Consider the following 16,127-nt stretch of genomic DNA (forward strand, 5'->3'; position numbering starts at 1 on the left):
AGATGGTGAAAGGCAAATGAAAAAAATTTTACTAACAGAAACCAAGACCACTGGGCATCATCGGAAACCTTTACACACACCACAGCAAGCCCTGGATACCCCAACACACGGGAAAAGCAAGATTTGGATCTAAAATCATATCTCATGATGCTGGTAGAGGATTTTAAGAAGGACATGCATAAATCACTTAAAGAAATATAAGAGATCACTAATAATAGGTAGAAGACTTTAAAGAGGAAGCACAAAAATCTCTGAAGAAGTTACAGGAAAACACTGTGAAGCAGGTAGAAGACTTTAAAGAGGAAACACAAAAATCCCTTAAATAATTACAGGAAAACACAACCAAACAGGTGATGGAATTGAACAAAACCATCCAAGATCTAAAAATGGAAGTAGAAACGATGAAAATCCAAAGGGAGACAACTCTGGAGATAGAAACCCTAGGAAAGAAATCAGGAAGCATAGATGTGAGCCTCAGCAACAAAATACAAGAGATGGATGAGAGAATTTCAGATGAAGAAGATTCCATAAAGAACATAGACACAACAATCAAAGAAAATGCAAAATGTAAAAAGATCCTAAGCCAAAAACTTCCAGGAAATCCAGGACATAATGAGAAGACCAAACCTACCAATAATTGGAGTACATGAAAATGAAGATTTTCAACTTAAAGGGCCAGCAAATATCTTCATCAAAATTATAGAAGAAAACTTCCCTAACCTAAAGAAAGAGATGTCCATGAGCATACAATAAGTCTACAGAACTCCAAATAGACTGGATGAGAAAAGGAATTCCTCCTGACACATAATTATCAGAACAACAAATGCCCTAAATAAAGATAGAATAATAAAAGCAGTAAGGGGGAAAAGTCAAGTAACATATAAAGGCAGACATATTAGAATTACACCAGACTTCTCACCAGAGACTATGAAAGTCAGAAGATCCTGGACAGATGTTATACAGACCCTAAGAGAACACAAATGCCAGTCCAGGCTACTATACCCAGCAAAACTCTCAATTACCATAGATGGAGAAACCAATGTATTCCATGACAAAACCAAATTCACACATTATCTTTCCATGAATCCAGCCCTTCAGAGAATAATAATGGAAAGCACAAACAGGATGATGGAAACTATACCCCAGAAAATGCAAGAAAGTAATCCTTCAACAAATCTAAAGGAAGACATCCGCAAGAACAGAATCCAAACTTTAACAACGAAAATAACAGAAAGCAACAATTACTTTTCCTTAATATCTCTTAATATCAATGGGATCAATTCCCAAATAAAAAGACATAGACTAACAGACTGTTACATAAACAGGACCCAACCTTTTGCTGCTTACAAAAAGCCCACGTAAGGGAAAAAGACAGACACTACCTCAGGGTAAAAGGCTGGAAAACAATTTTCCAAGCAAATGGTCTGAAGAAACAAGCTGGAGTAGCCATTCTAATATCGAATAAAATTGACTTCCAACCCAAAGTTATCAAAAAAGACAAGGAGGGGCTCTTCATACTCATCAAAGGTCAAATCTTCTAAGATGATCTCTCAATTCTGAATATCTATGTTCCAAATGCAAGGGCAGCCACATTTATTAAAGAAACTATAGTAAAGCTCAAAGCACATATTGCACCTCACAAATAATAGTGGGAGTCATTAACACACCACTCTCATCAATGGACAGATCCTGGATATAGAAACTAAACAGAGACTCATTGAAACAAACAGAAGTTATGAAATAAATAGATTTAACAGATATTGACAGAACATTTTATCCTAAAACAAAAGGATATATCTTCTTCTCAGCACCTCATGGATCCTTCTCAAAAATCTACCATATAATTGGTCTCAAAACAGGCCTCAACAGATACAAAAATGTTCCCATTATCCTGAGCATTCTATCAGATCACCATGGACTAAGGCTTATCGTTAATTAGAACATAAATAATGGAAAGTCAATATTCACGTGGAAGCTGAAGAACACTCTACTCAATGATACCTTGGTGAAGGAAGAAATGAAGAAAGAAATTAAAGACTTTTTAGAGTTTAATGAAAATGAAGCCACAACATACCCAAACTTATGGTACACACTGAAAGGAAAACTCATAGGTCTGAGTGGCTCCAAAAAGAAGCTAAAGAGAACATATTCTAACAGTTTGACTGCACACCTAAAAGTTCTACAACAAAAGGAAGCAAATTCACCCAAGAGAAGTAGAAGACAGGAAATAATCAAACTCGCAGCTGAAATCAACCAAGTGGAAACAAAAAGAACCATTTAAAGACTCAACCAAACCAGGAGCTGGTTCTTTGAGAAAATCAGCAAGATAGATAAACCCTTAGCTAGACTCACTAGAGGGCACAGGGACAGTATCCTAATTAACAAAATCAGAAATGAAAAGGGAGACATAACAACAGAACTTGAGGAAATCCAAAACACCATCAGTTCCTATTATAAAAAGGTATATTCAACAAAACTGGAAAACCTGGATGAAATGGACAAAAATCTAGACAGATACCAGGTACCAAAGTTATCTAGATCATATTAATGACCAAAACAGTCCGAATTCCCTTAAAGAAATAGAAGCAATCAATAATAGTCTCCCAACCAAAAACAATCCCAGGACTAGATGTTTTTAGTGCAGAATTCTATGAGACCTTCAAAGAAGACATAATTCCAGTTCTCCCCAAACTTTTCCACAAAATAGAAACAGATGGTACTCTACCAAATTCATTGTTTGAAGCCACAATTACTCTGATACCTAAACCACATAGATACCCCACAAAAAGAGAGAACTTCAGACCAATTTTCCTTATGAATATTGATACAAAATTACTCAATACAATTCTCACTAACTGAATGCAAGAACATATCAAAATGATCATCCATCATGATCAAGTAAGGTTCATTCCAGGGATGCAGGATCAAGTCTACATGGATCAATGAACTCCACATAAAAGTTGAGTCACTGAAAATTATAGAGGTGAAAGTGGAGAAAAGCCTTGAAGATATGGGCACAGGGGGAAAATTCCTGAACAGAACAGCAATGGCTTGTACTGTAAGATCGAGATTTGGGACCTCATAAAATTGCAAAGCTCTTGTAAGGCAAAAGACACTGTCAATAAGATAAGAAGGCCACCGACAGATTGGGAAAGTCTCTTTACCAATCTGAAATATGAAAAGGGACTAATATCCAATGTATATAAAGAACTCCAGAAGATGGACTCCAGATAATCAAATAACCCTTTTAAAATGGGGTACAGAGCTAAACAAAGAATTCTCACCTGAGGAATACCGAATGGTTGAGAAGCACCTGGAAAAATGTTCAGCATCCTTAATCATCAGGGAATTGCAAATCAAAACACCCCTGAGATTCCACCTCACACCAGTCAGAATGGCTAAGTTCAAAAATTCAGTTGATAACAGATGCTGGTGAGGATGTAGAGAAAGAGAGACACTTCTCCATTGTTGGTGGGATTGCAAGCTGGTACAACCACTCTGGAAATCAGTCTGGCGGTTCCTCAGAAAACTGGACATATTACTACTGGCAGATCCGGGCAATAATTCTTCTGGGCATCTACACAGAAGAAGTTCCAACTGGTAATAAGGACACATGCTCCACTATGTTCATAGCAGCCTTATTTATAATATGCAAAAGGTGGAAGGTACCCAGATTTCCCTTTACAGAGGAATGGATACAGAAAATATTGTACATTTACAAAATGGAATACTACTCAGCTATGAAAAAGAATGAACTTATGAAATTCCTAGGCAAATGGATGGACCTGGAGGGCATCATCCTGACTGAGGCAACCCAACCACTAAAGAACTCATATGATATGTAGTCACTGATAAGTGGATATTAGCCCAGAAACTTAGAATACCCAAGATACAAGATGCAATTTGCAAAACACATGAAACTCAAGAAGAAGGAAGACCAAAGTGTGGACACTTTGCCCCTACTTAGAATTGGGAACAAAACACCAATGGAAGGAGTTACAGATACAAAGCTTGGAGTTGAGACAAAAGGATGGACCAGCTAGAGACTGCCATATCCAGGGATCCATCCCATAATCAGCCTCCATACACTGACACCATTGCATACACCAGCAAGGTTTTGCTGAAAGGACACTGATACAGCTGTCTCTTGTGAGGCTATGCCAGGGCCTGGCGAACCCAGAAGTGGAAGCTCACAGTCAGCTACTGGATGGAACACAGGCCCCCAATGGAGGAGCTAGAGAAAGTACCCAAGGAGATAAAGGGGTCTGCAACCCTATAGGTGGAACAACAATATGAACTAACCAGTACCCCTGGAGTTCATGTCTCTAGCTGAATATGTATCTGAAGATGGCCTAGTCGGCCATCATTGGGAAGAGAGGCCCCATGGTCTTGCAAACGTTATATGCCTTAGCATAGGGGAATGCCAGGGCCAAGAAATGGGAGTGGGTGGGTAGGGGAGTTCGTGGGTGGTATGGGGGACTTTTGGGATAACATTTGAAATGTAAATGAAGAAAATACCCAATTAAGAAATAGAATGAAGAAAAAGAAACTTTCTTTGTGTAAATTTCAAAACAAAACAAAACAAAACAATGAATTCATGAAATTGTTAGGCAGATGGATGCATCTGGAGGATATCATTCTGAGTGAGGTAACCCAGTCACAAAAAACACACATGTTATGTACTCACTGATAAGCGGATATTGCGCAGAAACTTAGGATATCCAAGATACAATTTGGAAAAACACATGAACCTGAAGAAGAAGAAAGACCAAAATCTGGATACTTCATTCCTTCTTTGAATGAGGAACAAAATACCCATGGAGGAGTTACAGAGACAAAGTTTGAAACTAACATGGAAGGAAAGACCAACCAGGGACTGCCCCACCCGGGGATCCATCCCATATACAACCACCAAACCCAGACACTATTGTATATGCAAGAACGTTTTTGCTAACAGGACCATGACATAGCTCTCTGTTGTGAGTATATGCCAATGCCTGGCGAAGAGAAGTGGATGCTTAGTCTTCTATAGTCTTCTATTGGATGGAACACAGTGGAAGGAGGTAGAGAAAGTACCCAAGGATCTAAAGGGGTCTCTAATCCTATAGGTGGAACAATGATATGAACTAATCAGTAACCTCTCATAGCTATGTCTCTAGTTGCATATGTAGCAGAGGATGGCCTAGTCGGCCATCAATGGGAGGAGAGGCCCTTGGTATTGCAAAGATCATATATCCCAATACAGGGGAATGGCAGAGTCAGGAAGTGGGAGTGTGTGTGTTGAGGAACAGGGCGGCAGTGACAGTATAGGGGGCTTTGGTGATAGCATTTGAAATGTAAATGAAGAAATTGTCTAATAAAAAAGTCTGATGAACAATATTTTTGCAAATATACCAAAATTTCATGTTACAAATAACATTATTGTAAAATTTTATTTTTAAATAGAACCAGGTGTTTCACATTTATGAAATATGCCTTCCATCCTTTGCCAATATCCGCTGAAATGACAATAGCAGAATTATAAGACAGAATTTGTTTATTTAGACTAGCAAATAAAGACAACAGTAAACAACAGAATCCTTCATAATACAAGAATAATACAATCGTCACAGGGCAGGGGCGAGATTCTGTAAGATGATTAGGGCTTATATGCTTGAAGAATTGCTATACAATAGCAAATACATATTGTGCCTCTCCTGTGTCCCTAAGGGTACCTCTTTGTATCTAATAATTTTAAATAGAAAATCAGGTTGGGAAACAGAGGCTGCTCTGCCCACTATTCTCTTAATTACTTCCCCCTTCTGGTAAGAGTTTCCAACACATAAATCTTAGAATTTTTTTAAACTAAAAGAAATCCATATGTAAAGAACATTGAATGGTTGACATAGGAAGAATAATGAAGAGGATGAAAGTAGAAAACTGGCAATGTTGAATAGTCTCAAAGCTCTGTCTTTCCACCCTTTCATGAGTATCAACAACTGAATCTACCACCCAGATTGTATTGTTCTATAAACATCTCTGTGTTTTGCAAAGACATATTTTCCAAATATCCATCAGAAATAACAATATAAAACCCAGGAAGTAAGGAATGGAATGAAAGCACAAAGATTTTCAGGTTTATTCCCAATACACATTAAAATAGTGCCACTACACCAGCTTTCTCAAGAGTAGCTGGTGATTGTCTAATGCGCAGAAAAGCAAGAATGTAAAGATAGATCTTCAATAGTAAATTTTGCTCCCTTTTCTGCTTTCTTTATGTAACCCTGTAAGAGGTTTTCCATTCAATTGTCTAAAGTAACTTTCCACAAAGCAATTTACTCCAGATATCTTTACAGCCTATGAGCCAAGTCTACACTTTCACAGAGTGTTCTGGGTACTAGAATTAGAAAGCCTAAGATTTGGTATTGACGTGGGAGATGCTTCAGGAATGAACAGAGCATGAGGGAACACACAGATGTACTGTGTCTTCTCATGTCTTCATTCAGTGCACATTTATTCTAGGAGCTGAAACATCCACTGAAATACATGGAAGTATAAATCATGAAAGAGACAATTAAAAACTAAAGTGAACAGTATGCATTAATCAAAAAGTATATCAATAATTTAGAAAACTCTTACATTGGAGATAGGGAATCATATTTATATATCTCCTTCCACAATTTGTCTATATTACCAAGTATGATAATCTATGAATGATGTGTGTGGGCATTCACGTGTATATGGTATGTATGTGTGTTCATTATCTACTTATATTTGTAAATAGGATATAGAAATAACTGATATGTTCTTTTTTGCTACCAATATCTCAATAAATATCGTATATGATTGAGTACATAAAACAGTTATTGTTTAAAATACAAATACATTTCTAAGTAGTTGTTGGTGATGAACCTGACCACTGATAGTTAAGATAGGGAGAATAACATTGCAAAAAGACCTTCAGATACATAATTTTACAATCAGTACTACATATATTCACCATTATAATAACTTACTTCTGATATCTTTTATTAATATCAATATTGACAAATTAATTGTACTCTGTTTTATTGTTATCAATATTTATTTTATCTCATATTATTTGATACTCTGGATAAAAACAATTAGCATATAATAATGAATCATATTATGATTAGCTATGTTGTAGGATGATGGTATTAAACTATATTAGAATAATCCTATGTATCTAAGTTTATTCCTCAGCATAAAATATATGTTCAAAATGTTTCTGGGCCACTTTCTTCATGGCCTAGGTAGCTGTGCATTTATGGGAGATACAGGCTACATTTTTCCCATTCCAATTTTGTCATTACTTGTATCCAGCTAAAGTCCAGGAAGAGATTGACAATGTGATTGGGAGACACCGCAGCCCCTGTATGCAGGATAGGAACCATATGCCTTACACAAATGCCATGGTGCATGAGGTCCAGCGATACCTTGACCTTGGCCCAAATGGTGTGGTGCATGAAGTAACCTGTCACACCAAGTTCAGAAACTACTTCATCCCCAAGGTAAGCTTGTTTCTCCCTGTTACACTTCTGTGATCTTGATGTTCTCCATTTCAGTGTGATTCCAGTCCTTTCCATCACACTTACTTTCCATTGCTTATGCTGGTTCACAACTGAGAAAGAAGCTATAATGAGGCAGGGACATGGTAGTGGCAATCTGACATTTGCTTTGTCTTCCACAGATCATTTGAATAAAGATTAGTTGTTTATATTCTCATATATATTTTTCAATTTAAGTTGAATTCAACCAATACGTTTTGGAATTTTTATTATTGAGAGGAAAATCTACAAATAACTAGAAGTAGTTTATATGCTTAATTCTTCAACTTATGAAAAGGCCATATTACACTTTGACTTGTTTGGTTTATTTTAGTCATATTAATTTTCTTTCAATGATACAGCTTGTATCTAGCTTTAGAGGTTTACTGAGCAATGAATATTCTTTTATTATTATTTTTTAAATATGGTGTATAGAAATGAAATATTATGTGATTTTTATTTTACCTATCCTCATATATTTTACTAGTTATGATGCTTTCTTTGAAAAGCCTATGCAGAATTTAAGTTGGCTTCTGGTTAACATTTTATTTATACTTTTGTTTTCATATAATTGTATTTCATTACCATTTAAGTTATTATTGGTCCATTAAAATATTATTGATGAATTTCAGAAACCATTAATTTGAACAGCTATTAATTTCTAAATTCGTTAAAATAAAATTTTTATAGAAATAATTCAGGACATTTGGAATATGTGTGCAATCAAAAAATAGAAAAGACTGCAGAAACTTAAAATGTAAATTATACTACTACTAATTCATGGATTCTCTAGAGAAATAATGAGTTTGACATAAATCTTATGAGGTAAAGAAGACTGAATGAATAGAAACAACTGATACATGGGCATATTCATGTCACTTATGGTTAATATAACTGTAACATTTCTCTGTCAATTTCCAAGACTTCAGATGATTTGGAAAATGATTTTATTAGATTAAGTTGTAGTCAAAGGATAAAAACAATTAGCGTATAATAACGAATATTAGCTATGTTATAGGATGATGGTATAAATCTATATTAGAATAATTCTATGTATCTAAGTTTTTAGAAAAATAAGCACCTAGGTATATAATCACACTACACCTGAAAGATAGCACCTAAATATATAATCATTCCAAATCCATGTGCCTAGATGCCAGAATAAGAACAAAATCAATAGCCAAAGCATTATTTCACTATTAGACCAGAACTAGGCTACTGCAGAAAGCTTGGAATACTCTAGTGCAGTTAAAGCACAAGAAAAAGACCTCAGTATCAACACTATGAGGAAGGCAGAAGATCTTAAATAAGTGAGTAAATTCCTTAAAGAAATTGAGGAAAAGACAAACAAAAAGTTGGAGGAGATCAATAACCTGTGACAACGGACAAGAATAACAACTCCCAAGTACCATTCTTTGTACTTCCTCTATGGAGGAGAAGGTGAGCAATGTTTGGCACCCTGAGACATTTATACATTGCTTTCTTTGTTGTATGTTGTTTGCAGGGAACACAGGTAATAACATCACTGACATCAGTGCTGCATGACAGTAAGGAGTTCCCCAACCCAGAGGTGTTTGACCCTGGCCACTTTCTAGATGACAATGGAAACTTTAAGAAAAGTGACTACTTCATGCCTTTCTCAGCAGGTAATAGAAAGTCATTTCCAAGGCTCCAGTGACATGAGGATCTGTGGGACTTATCCAGTGGCTCCCAATTGCTGGTAGACTTGCAATTTGTGCATGATCTGCAGCTTTAATCCCAGTGCCCATGCACTGTCCTTGGTAATGATGACACATTTTCTTGCCAGAATCAAATATTAAGGATTCACTGTGTTCATGCCTTCGTAGCAATCCTACTGCTTATACACTTGAAATTTTCTTTTATGTCTATCTTGGGGATCCAAAAGACATTACCCTAGAGAATAAATGGTAGTTAGCCTTTGATTAATCACCATTGAGATAAAGTTAAACCATAATTTGAACGTTTGTCTTTGTTATATCACTCTCCTCCAGGCTCAGCTATACATTAAATATTAAAAAATTAAAAGTTAAAGTGTAAAATAAAAACACCAGAAATTCTCCAACAGGCATAAAGTCCATATAGAAGTAAATGAGCTAAGATGCTAATATAACTGGACTTGTGTTTAGATAGATATGCATACCACTGAACAAGTGTGCTGCTGGATAGAACTCTCCAGTGTTTGCTCTCCAATATCTCAAATTTAAAATGCAAAAGTGAATCAACATTGTAATTGAGACATTCCTACCTGACACAAAGAACATAAGTGGTAGGAGAAAAAGAGAATAATATTCTTAGATCTCATTTTTATTGTTTTAGTTTCATACGTGTATATAAGTCCTTTGATCAAAACTAACCTGATATTTCAAAATAACCATCACATGTGCATAACATATTTTCAGCACATTTTTTCTACGCTTGTACAACTTTTTAAAAGCTACTGTGTGAACTATGTCCTGTAATACATTTATTTGTTTAGTGACAACCTCTGGAGTATATGTAACCCATATATGGTTTAATTGATAAATAAAATTGGCTTTCCATCTCTTAGTAGGCTGCAGCTGTCCTTAGCTCTGAGTTAGGATTGAGGCTTTGTGAGCACATTCCCAGTCACTGCTGGAACCTTGGCTGGTGTTTGATATTCTTACAAAAGCAATAAAGGGCTTGATAGATGGCTCAGCACTTAAGAGAACATGTAGCTCTTGCCATATACCTGCGTTGAATGCCTAGCACCTATCTTGGGTGTTAAAACCAACTGTATTTCTTCTTCCAGGAGACCTTGAGGATCTTCTGAACTCGAAAACCAGCTAACTTTGATATTTACTCACCCACAGATGCAACTGTAATACACATTCATTTATATAAAAGTTGAAACACAGATAGACAATACTTTTTAGTGCCAGATGTTAGAGACTTTGTATTCCCAATGAGACTATGGAAAACCTGTGATTGTGGCAGAAGTCTATGCTGTGATCATGGACCTCACTGTTGCTCTACCAGTGAGGATACTTTTTAACAATATCACATCTCCTTATCTAAAGTGTTGAAATGGCTTCATGTTCATTTGTCAAGTGAATTTGAGAACAAATCATAACGTGACACCTTCTGCCTGTTTGATTTTTTGTCAATACCACCCTGAGTTTATTATTATAATACAATTTGAGTTCAGTGATAGTTTTATCTCCCCTCCCCCCCGTCCATTTTTCTATCATTCAGGATTGTTTCAGCTATCATGGCTTCTTGTGTTTCTTTCATATAAAGCTGAAAAATCTTTCTTTGTGATGGAATTTTAATCTGTAGATTGCTTTTGGTAGGATAACAATTTTTCACTCTATTAATCCTGCTGATCTGTGAACATTGGGATCTTTCCATCTTCTAATTTTTTCTTTAATTCATTTCTTCAATATCTTAAATTTTTGTCTTTATGTCTTTCACTTACTTGTTCAGCTACCCTAAGATGTTTTTTCTTGTTAATATTGCAAACGATACTGTTGCTCTAACTTTTCTCTCAGTACAGTTGTCATTTGTATATAGAAAGCCTCTTGATTTTTGCATGCTAATCTTGAATAGTGGTACTTTTCTTAAAGTGATATCAGATGTTGAAGTTATCTAGTAGAGATTTTTGGGGTTTATGGATATAATCTTATCATCTGAAAAGAGGATATTTTTAAATATTCCCTTCCTATTTGTGTTGGTTTGATCTCCTTCAATTGTCTCATTGATCCTGCATAAAATCAAATACTATATTTAATAAATATGAAGATAGTGGACATTGTTTTCATGTTCCTGATTTTAGTAAAAATATTTTAAGACTTTCTCTTTAGTTTGATTTGGCCTGTGGGTTTGATCTAAAATAACATTTATTATGTTGAGTAACGTTCCTTCTATTTCTAGTCTCCCCAGGACTTTCCTCATGAAGGAATGCTGTGTTTCAGTAAAAGGTTCTTCTAATGAGATGATCATGGTGATCATATCTTTTTGTATATTTATATTGTGGATTACATTGATTTATGTGTGTCAAACCATCTGTTCATCTTTGGGATGAAACCTACTTGACAGACTTTTTGAGTGTTCTAGTGTTTTCTTAGCAAGTATGTGTACTGAGAATTGTCAAATCTATGATTGTAAGACAATTTAGTTTTTTAATTGTATTTCATATTTGGGTTTAGGTGGTTTAGGGGTGTGGATAATTGTGACCTCATAACAGAAATAGGCAAGTTCTTTTGTTTCTATTTTGAGGAATAATATTGGGATTACTGGCTTTAATTTTCATTCAAACTGGTAGAATTCTTTTCACCTGTATTGGTCAGACTGGTAGAGCCTCTCAGGAGACAGCTATATCAGATTCATGCCAACATGCACTTTTGTCATCAGCAATACTGTCTGAGTTTGGTGTCTACATATGGGATGAATTCCCAGGTAGGGTAGTCTCTGCATGGCCTTTCTTTCGATCTCTGCTCCATTCTTTGTCCCCGAATTTCCTTTCGTCAGGAGCAATTCTGAGTTAAAAATTTTGAGATGGTAGGTGGTCCCATTCATTAAAAGAGGGTAGTACCTAATCTATGGGTATGGTCTTTACAGGTTCTCTCTCCCCTTTTTTGGGTATTTTAGCCAATGTCACCTCAGTTAGGTCCTGGGAATCTCTTGTTTTCCTGGCATCTGGGTCTCTCTGGTAGCTAACCCCAGTTTCCCATCCCCCACTGGTATACACCTCTGTTCAATTCCTTACCCTCTGTATATCGAGCCCAATTCCTCCTATACCTCATCCTGCCCCCTTTTCCCCTTTACTGACTCTCTTCCTCCCAAGTCCCTCCCTCTGTCTATCTCTCATGATTATTTTGTTCCCTCTTCTAAGTAGGACTTAAGTATCCACACTTATGTTTTCCTTCTTGAGCTTGATATGGTCTGTGAGTTGTATGGTGTGTAATCTGAGCTTTATGTATAGTATCTCCTTATCATTGAGCACATACCAGGTGTGTTATTTTTTGACTGAGTTTCCTCACTCAGAATGATATTTTCTAGTTGCATCCATTTGCAAAAGAATTTCGTGAAGTAAATTTTTTAATAGCTGAGTAGTACTTCATTGTGTAAAACTACCACACTATCTCTGTGCCCTCTGGTTAGTCTGGATGAGGGTTTATCTATCTTGTTTATTTTCTCAAAGAAACAGAATTTTGTTGATATTTTCTGTAGTTCTCTTTTCTGCTTTGCTGATTTCAGCCCTGAATTTGAATATTTCCTCCTGTCTATTCCTCTTGGGTGAATATGCTTCTTTTTGTTCTAGAGATTTCAGATGTGCTGTTAAGCTGCTAGTATTTGCTCTCTCCATTTTCTTTACTGAGGTACTCAGCGCTATGATTTTCCCTCTTAGTATTGCTTTCATGGTGTCCCATAAATTTGGGTATGCTGTCCCTTTATTTTCGTTAAATTCTAAAATATCTTTAATTTCTTTATTTATTATCTTCCCTGACTAAGTTATCATTGAGTAGAGAGTTGTTCAGCTTCCATATGCATTTGGGTTTTCTGTTGTTTTTGTTATTGAAGACCACCCTTAGTCTGTGGGGATCTAATAGAATGCATGGGGTTACTTCAAACTTCTTGTATCTTGAGTTCTATTTTGTAACGGATTATATGATCCATTTTGGAGAAGGTACCATGAATTACTGAGAAGAAGGTATATTCTTTTGTTTTAGGGTGAAATGTTCTACAGATATCTGTTAAATTGTTCTGGTTCAGAGCTTCTGTTAGTTTTATTGTGTCTCTCTTTGTTTTCTGATTCCATGATCTGTCCATTATTATTTTGCAAGGTTCATTGTTTTGCTTTGAGCTTTAGTAATTTTTCTTTTACAAATGTAGATATCCTTGCATTTGGGGCATTGACATTCAGAATTGAGTGTTCATCTTGATTGATTTTTCCTTTGAGGAGTATGAAGTATCCTTCCTCATCTTTTATGATAACTTCATTGCAAGTAGATTTTATATGATATTTGAATGGATACTCCAGCTTCTTTCTTGTGAACATATTCTTGAAAAATTTGTTTCTAGCCCTTTAATCTGAGGAGTGTCTGTCTTTGTCCCTGAGGTATTTTTTCCTGTGTGCTTCAAAATGCTGGGTCCTGTTTATGTATATGTTCTGTTAGTCTAAGTCTTTTTATTGGGGAATTGAGTCCATTGTTATTTAGAGTTATTAGGGACCAGTGATTGCTCTTTCCTATTATTTTTGTTGTTAGATGTAGAATTATGTTTTTGTGGCTATCTTCTTTTGGGTTTGTTGCAAGTAGATTAATTTTTTGTTTTTTCTTGGGTGTAGTATACTTCGTTGTGATAGTGTTTTTCAACTATTATTTATTATAGGTTTGGATTTGTAGAACAATAATGTTTAAATTTGGTTTTTTTTTCATGAAATATCTTGCTTTCTTCATCTATGGTAATTGAGAATTCTGCTGGGTATATTAGCCAAGGCTTTTTTTTTTTTTTTTTTTAATTCTCTTAGCATCTGTATGACATTTTCACAGGATCTTCTAGCTTTTTGTTTAGTATATTAGTTGTTTTGATTATTATGTAATGGGAGGAATTTCTTTTCTGGTCCATTTCATATGGTGTTTTGTAGGCTTCCTTTATGTTCATAGTCATCTCTGTATTTACACCAGGGAAGTTTCTTCTATAACTTTGTTGAAGGTATTTATGGACCCTTTAATTTGGGAATCTTCATTCTCTTCTGTATCTATTATTTTTAGGTTTGGTCTTCTCATGATGTCCTGGATTTCCTGTATGTTTAGGGTTAGGAGCATTGTAAATTTTGCATTTTCTTTGAGTGTTGTGTCAATGTTTTCTTTGGTATTTTCTACACCTTAGATTCTCCTATCTCCTGTATTCTGTTGGTGATGCTTGCATTTGTAACTCCTGATATCTTTCCTAGGTTTCCCATCTCCAGGGTTGTCTCCTTTTTGGTTTCTTTATTGTTTCTATTTCCATTTTTAGATCATGGATTTTTTTTTCAATTCCTTTTCCTGTTTGCTTTTGTTTTCCTATATTTCATTAAGAGATTCATGAGTTTCCTCTTTAAGGGCTTCTATCTTTTTACCTGTGTACTCCTTTATTTCCTTAAGGGAGCTATTTATGTCTTTCTTAAAGTCTTCTATCATCATCATGAGATTTGATTTTAGATCAGAATCTTAGTGTTAAGGTGTGTTGGAATATCCAGGATTTGATGTGTTGGATAAACTGGGTTCTAAGGCTGCTAAGTAGTCTTGGTTTCTGTGCTTATTGCTTATGTTCTTGCACTTGCTTCTCACTATTTGGTCATCTCTAGTGTAAACAGATGTTGCTGCAGACTGGAGCTTCCTTGTGTGAGCCTGAGATTTTGTGAGCTTAGGTGTGTCAACCCTCATGTGGGCATGTTATCATGAGGTGGGATTAGGTGTGGTGTGGTGTTTCACAAGGGTAGGTCCTGGGGACAGATAGAATCAGGATAATGTCCCTGTCTGTTCCTCTGTTCCTGGCTTTGTTGGGCCCTGGGCAGGTGCCACTTGGATCAGGTATTGAGACAGTAGTGGTGGTCTCACCTGTGAGGTTAGGTGTGTCAGCACTCTTGGAGGACAAGTTATCACTGGTCAGGATTGAGTTGGGAAGAGCTATGGCTTAGGGTCAGCTTCCAGACATCGGTGGAAACCTGAAGCCACAATATATTTCTTAACATCATATGTTAGCAGGGAAAATATGTCTCATCTTTGTGTCTTTGTTTAACTAGATATCCATTCAACCATCAATACATCTAAACACTCATCCAATAACTCATTCAATTTTATTCTCTCATGCTATTTACAAACACAGCGCCACTCAAACTCACTTATGTACAAGGCATAGTTACCTTCTTCCAATCTTTATTTCCCATAGGAAAACGGATTTGTGTGGGAGAGACCCTTGCCCGCATGGAGCTGTTTCTATTCCTGACCACCATTTTACAGAATTTCAAACTGAAACCTCTGGTTGACCCAAAGGACATCGATATGACCCCCAAATGTTCTGGATTTTCTAAAATTCCTCCCAAGTTCCAGATGTGCTTCATCCCTATGGAATGAAGATGATAAAACAGAAGTGAAGATGAGGAAAGCTTCTGCTGTGCTGTTTTTCTCAATTACCCACGGAAGCCCTCATTTAACCCAGTCCCAGAAATGTCACTGTATATTCCTTCTTATCACAGCTTCTGTTCTCTAATTGCCCAAGGATAACAGTTCTCCATTATGTAGTTTCTGAAGTCAATGTAAATGATCATTAGCGAAAAAGTCATTGCAAATTAAATGGTTCAACTCTGATATCATGTTTCTAAACCTATTTTGGGAGTTCCTAAGGAACAAAACCAAAAATTGAGCTCTGACCTCCACATAAGCCTTACACCTTTATACACACACACACACACACACACACACACACACAGAGAGAGAGAGAGAGAGCACTTGGTGCGGATGATATGAGAAATCTCTTTAGATAGGCATCACCTGAAGTTACTGGAAGGACTGACATTTGAATTAAATAATCTGTGTCAAGGAGTAGCTTCACACT

General features: G+C 36.1%; 1 protein-coding gene across 2 annotated transcripts in view; it reads left to right on the plus strand.

Moving 5' to 3' along the window:
• The window catches only part of LOC147000132 (cytochrome P450 2C40-like), a 41,139-nt gene extending 25,259 nt beyond the window's left edge, over positions 1-15,880 (plus strand). The window contains exons 7-9 of one of the 2 annotated variants that reach the window (XM_085834051.1): positions 7,324-7,511; positions 9,052-9,193; positions 15,462-15,880. In XM_085834051.1, coding sequence (XP_085690177.1) covers positions 7,324-7,511; positions 9,052-9,193; positions 15,462-15,646 — 515 coding nt within the window. In that variant the 3' untranslated portion in view covers positions 15,647-15,880. Of the gene's footprint in view, positions 1-7,323; positions 7,512-9,051; positions 9,194-10,338; positions 10,462-15,461 lie in introns of those variants that run through there. The other variant, XM_085834052.1, reaches the window with a different exon arrangement.
• The last annotated feature ends 247 nt before the right edge of the window (positions 15,881-16,127 follow it).

The sequence above is a fragment of the Mus caroli genome, unplaced genomic scaffold, assembly GCF_978045245.1.
Source record: "Mus caroli unplaced genomic scaffold, Mus_caroli_1 scaffold_20, whole genome shotgun sequence".
NCBI classification, from domain to species: Eukaryota; Metazoa; Chordata; class Mammalia; order Rodentia; family Muridae; genus Mus; species Mus caroli.